Source organism: Tigriopus californicus, chromosome 7 (genome assembly GCF_007210705.1).
Source record: "Tigriopus californicus strain San Diego chromosome 7, Tcal_SD_v2.1, whole genome shotgun sequence".
NCBI classification, from domain to species: domain Eukaryota; kingdom Metazoa; phylum Arthropoda; class Copepoda; order Harpacticoida; family Harpacticidae; genus Tigriopus; species Tigriopus californicus.
The window spans coordinates 389,568-394,630 of NC_081446.1; the positions used below are offsets into that span (position 1 = coordinate 389,568).

At 39.3% G+C, this 5,063-nt stretch overlaps 1 protein-coding gene across 1 annotated transcript in view; it reads right to left on the reverse strand.

Annotated features, from left to right (window-relative positions):
* LOC131883488 (long-chain-fatty-acid--CoA ligase ACSBG1-like) overlaps positions 1-2,755 on the reverse strand; it is a gene marked incomplete at its 3' end in the record, with an annotated part of 5,625 nt that extends 2,870 nt beyond the window's left edge. The window contains 2 exon segments of the mRNA XM_059230971.1: positions 556-683; positions 2,461-2,755. Of these exon segments, the coding sequence (XP_059086954.1) occupies positions 556-683; positions 2,461-2,645 (313 nt within the window).
* Positions 2,756-5,063: the final 2,308 nt, after the last annotated feature.

Below are 5,063 nucleotides of genomic sequence, written 5' to 3' on the forward strand. Positions count from 1 at the left end.
AGTAGTTATTACGAGGTGAGAATCTTATTGCTGTTTAACTCGCTCGAGTCCTGAAATTTGCGTTTTTCTTTCTCACAGTTTAGTTTTGAAATGAGCAGACTGGTTGATATGAGAGAGACAACAAATACCCTATTATGTGAAGTTGCGCGACTTAACACAATATTGTCTTTCAGAGTTTTGATTTAACCTTTGTCAACGGTATGTGTGAATGTCAATGGGGTACCCCCGCGTGGTTTGGTGAACGCAAATTTTGAAATGCGATAGTACTAAACTGTACCCAGTCGCATCTCAAAATATGCGTTCAAACCATTAAACCATGCGGGGTGTTCCATTGCTTCAATTGAAACTGTTGATACGAAATGAAATTCAAAATGTTGTGAATTTGGTTGTCTTACTCCTAGAAATCGAGATTAAAGGGAAGTAGGCAAGCAAGGAAGAAGCAAATTTTGGTTTGGGTGAAGGTCGCGTTTTGTCACTTTATCTGAGCCTACTTGCAGGAAGATAATACATGTATGCGCTAGAACTTTGCTTTGAACTTGTACATTGTATACCAACCTAGTTTAATGAAACCTTTGGCAGCACGTTTAATATCCACAAAATATTGATAGTAAGTCCATCGTCGCACCCGACCGTCATCTCGTTTGACAAAGAGAGCTGGATGATTTTCTCTCTCTTCGCAGCATCTGAGAAGATCAAAAGTTTTGAAATGAAATGGTATGGCAATTTTAAATGGCAAGAATTGTTCTTACACAACATCCTTGAGCCCTGAAGGTCCAGTATGCATAATATTTTTGGTTAATAGAGGCATACTTTAGAGGTCTTGGATTTCGATTTGGAATCTTTTGCAAAGAAAGCCACCAAGAGGACCTTTCATGAAGACGTCTGAACTCGCTTCATACTAACTCTTTCTTGTTTTTATTTTATTTTCAGCGGTGATTGAACCCTTTTTTCATCCAACCTTTGCCGGGTTTTTTATTCACTGAACATCCTTGAAATGATCAAACCATCTCTAGAAGCTTACTTTGGACACCAAAATGTTTGTGTCGATAATATGCAATGAAGAAGATTCCAGCAAATTGGTTCAACTGCTATAAAATCATGGTTCTCAATAGAGATTTCCACAAAGTACCCACCCAATTGTTTTCAAAAACAATTTTTCCTAAGAATCCATCAGACAGTCTTGGATTAATGTAACCTATTTATCCAACAGTTTCGGCAATTTCGACGAAAGCTATTTTAAATGACACTTTATGAAGTCTGAAAGTATGGTTGAAATTTAATGGACACTTACTCAGACCTACTTACTGGCCATCATTAAGAGGGCGTAACACAAGCAAGTAAGATTCTAGGCCTAAAAACGAGTTAATGTTTTGATTTGCCACTTTTTGGAAAAATGAGGAGAAACGTTTAAGTCTACACATTATAAATCTATTTTCATGATCCTTGCCTCTCATCTTAGTTTATGGGTCTTATCGTAACATTCAAATTGCTTTGCCACGATGCTAAGGGTATTTAAGATTAAGAGTTTAAAATCAAAAATATTTGACCAATTCAGAACCAATCTAAAAAGACTGCACTAGATCAGTCGAAGTTGCTGATTTTTCTTTCTTGCACAATGTGTGGCGACTTTAAAAAATATGCTTGCCAATTCATATACCAATTGTTTGAACTACCAATTTACATGACATTTTTGTGTTTATTTGCCAATTGTTTGGCTATTTTTGGGTTTATTTACCAATCTCTTTAATATTTTGGATATTTTTATTTGCCGCCTGTATGGCTTAAAAATGCTATCTAATTTGCCAAAAATCCACACTCTTTATCATAATAGATGTCTGAACCGATGCCAGGCGTAACAAGGATGATTTATTTTCGTTGGATTGCAATCAACCAATCCTTGGTTGCGATGATATGTTGTGTATCTTGACTAATGTTTCAAATAGACGGAACGTCTTTAACCAAATCGATTGAATGCTGTTGCATAGTTAACAATCCTTTTGTATTTGTTACGTCATGAACTTGTTTATTGACCAAACAACACCTCAAGACAAACCTCAAACGTGTAAGTTCGGCTGATTTCAACCAGCAACTCAAAGGCAAATTCGGAGATACACTTTCATGCGGTTAACAGATTGCAATTGGTCCAAAAGCAAAGTGGAAATTCTTGCACGCTAACAAAACTGAGTTGGTTTAGAGTAGAAAGATACGCAATTTTCAAGATCTCAGCAAAACGTTCATTTTGAATAGAGGGCCATGAAGTAAAATTGGAAGGTTTCTTATTGCCAAATCTATCGCCTTTCTTAATTACGCAATTGATTAATCCATGGTAACCGCTCTAATGGGCCATTGTATATTCACAATCCATCATTGGGATCTGCTAGGGTTCATATCAGTTGTTTGACCCCTAATGGAATACAGCAAACCCTTGGCTCATTTTCTATACTCAAAAATACGACTCACTTTCGAACCATAGACGGAATGGAAACGGGCTTCCATTTGATCCCGGGATTCTCGGGTTGGATCTCCAATCGGAGTTGAACCGCTCCGTCCAAGTCTGAGGTCCACGTGTCCTTAGTTCTTAGCACTCGATCTGGTCCAGGGAAATCCACGTTATCGCCAACTATATGCAATGTTTCCGTTGACATTTCAAGTTCAACTGGCTTCTGAAGGCACCTTTACCATGCTCAGGCAGACTATTGACTTTTCCCCGTAGAACGATCCTGACATTCGCGTTTACAAGTACATAGATGTGAATGAATATCATGCAATGCACACGGTGGGGACGCTTCACATCCATCTGAATGCAATTTGAAGGTCATATAGCTTAAGACTATGGGAAAAAAGGTCGGAGAAACATTCACGTGAGGTTATCATGATGGATATTTCAAGGTATTAGGACCATTTTCCAGGGAGGAAAGCTGGAACGGAATACGTCGTGCTTGTTGAATGTGTCTAATGGGAATATCAATTAATAATGAGCTTTCCAGTGGGTGCTTCGATTTCGAAAGTTCAAGCCACGGCTGAGTGCTGATTGGACGAGACTTTACGACGTTACCAAAACTACTTGCATACCGTACTAGCGTAATATTCAAATTGTTGGTATATAACTCAAATAAAAAAAAATCTGGAGTACATGAGGTATCTAAAGTGATTGCCATGAACCCAATACCTGACGTCCAAACAAAGTACGGTAAAGTTGAAATGAGGTTAAACCCAGAGCCAATATAGTTAAAGTGAGAAGTCAGCAAACAATGAGGCCAAGACCCATAATTCTTGAATGGGTATGCATAGTACCGTACAAGGGTTCATCAACCGATAGTTGGCGAGTAAGATTGCTGGGTTTTTGATTGGGGCTTTCGAGCTCTCCTGGTCCTGATGGTGTGACATCTCAGTTTCTGATGAGATGCTCACTGGTTCTCGCTCCTGTTTTCTCGTACTTGATGCGTTGCATCTTGGCTCAGGGCAAGTTTCTTAAGAAACTTATTGAAATTCTTGAAATCAATGAAGTCCTTCCTCCTAACCAGCACGGGTTCCGAGCACATTTCAGAACGGCTACCCAACTGATTGAGCATTTAGAGCAGGTCATTGAGGGACTGGAAAGACACAAGTCAGTTGATGTCGTCTATCTTGATTATGCCAAGGCCATTGATAAAGCAGATCATGGCCTTTTGTTGAAGTGACTTCATGACATTGGGATCCAAGGCAAGGTTCTCAATTGGATAAGAAGCTTGGTTCAGGAAAGGAAGCAAATTGTTAAGGCTGAAGGATCCCTTAGTGACATTCATGATCTCAAATCAGGTGTTCCCCAGGGTTCCATGGTACGGCCCCTCCATTTTATAATATTCATTGTCCCACTTTAAAAGCTTAGTATTACTTCCAGTCTCTGGTCTTATGCTTAGGCTACAAAGTTAGTGTCTGGTAGGAATGGCCATGATGAAATGAAGATTCCACTAGCCTGGCAAATGACATAGAAAAAAAATCTACTCTTGGGTTTCTGAGAGTAATATGGCCCTGAAGAGAATGACATTCCGCTCAATGGCCCCTGGCTCAACTCCTTTGATTACTCCACTCGTAGATAATGGAGGTAAAGATATTGAGGCGGTCTCATCTATGAAAGATTTAGGTGCCGTTGTCCAAAATAATGGAAAGTTCGATGAACATATCCAGTTGAAGGTGGGTAAAGCTTTTCAAACATGCGGTTGGATACATCGCACGTTTAAGTCCAGAGACAGTATCACGACGCTAACTCTGTACAAGTCAATTGTCTAGCCACATCTTGAATATGCTTCACCCATTTGGGCTCCAATGAGTTCAGCAGGTTTGCAAAAGCTTCAGCAGGTCCAAAGATGTTTCACTAGGAACATCACAGGAATGAGAGAGCTCTCGTTTTGGGAGAGATTAAAAAGGTTGGGACTGTCCAGTGTTCAGAGAAGGTACGAAAGGTATATGATACTGTACGTCTTCAAAAGTATTCATGAGCTTTGAATTCTTTTCACTTCTTTCTCGGGCTCCTTCATTGTTTAATTTGCTTCCCTCTAATATTCGTGAGGAATACGTAGGCCTTGTTGATCCGGTAGCATCTTTCAAGACAGACTTGGCCAATTTTTTTGATAGCATTCCCGATCAACCCTACGTTCAAGGACTAGCTCGGTCTGCCAACTCAAATTCGTTGGTTGACCAAATATCATATAAAGATTGAAAGGTAATAAATAGACGAATTATAACCTTTCATTTTAATAGCACTGGGAATTAAATTCCCTGTAGCGGTTAGAAAAGCCCGTGAAGAAATAAATCAAAATAAATAAATAAAATAAAATGCAATTCAATCAGTGAGCTTAAATCCATCCATTCCCTGCCGCTCTCTGCCCCCTCCCCCAGCGCACGTCTCTATTTTCACCATTATTATTACCTTTTTGTACTTCAGCTCTATATCTTTTCTTTTTTTTTTTTACCGCAAAGGTGGCCGTGTCATGTATCCTGCAAGATTTTTGTGGAAGGATATGATTTCAGTAAACACGGTTCATCGCCCGTTTATTTCGGCAATTCATTCGAAAGTACTGTCA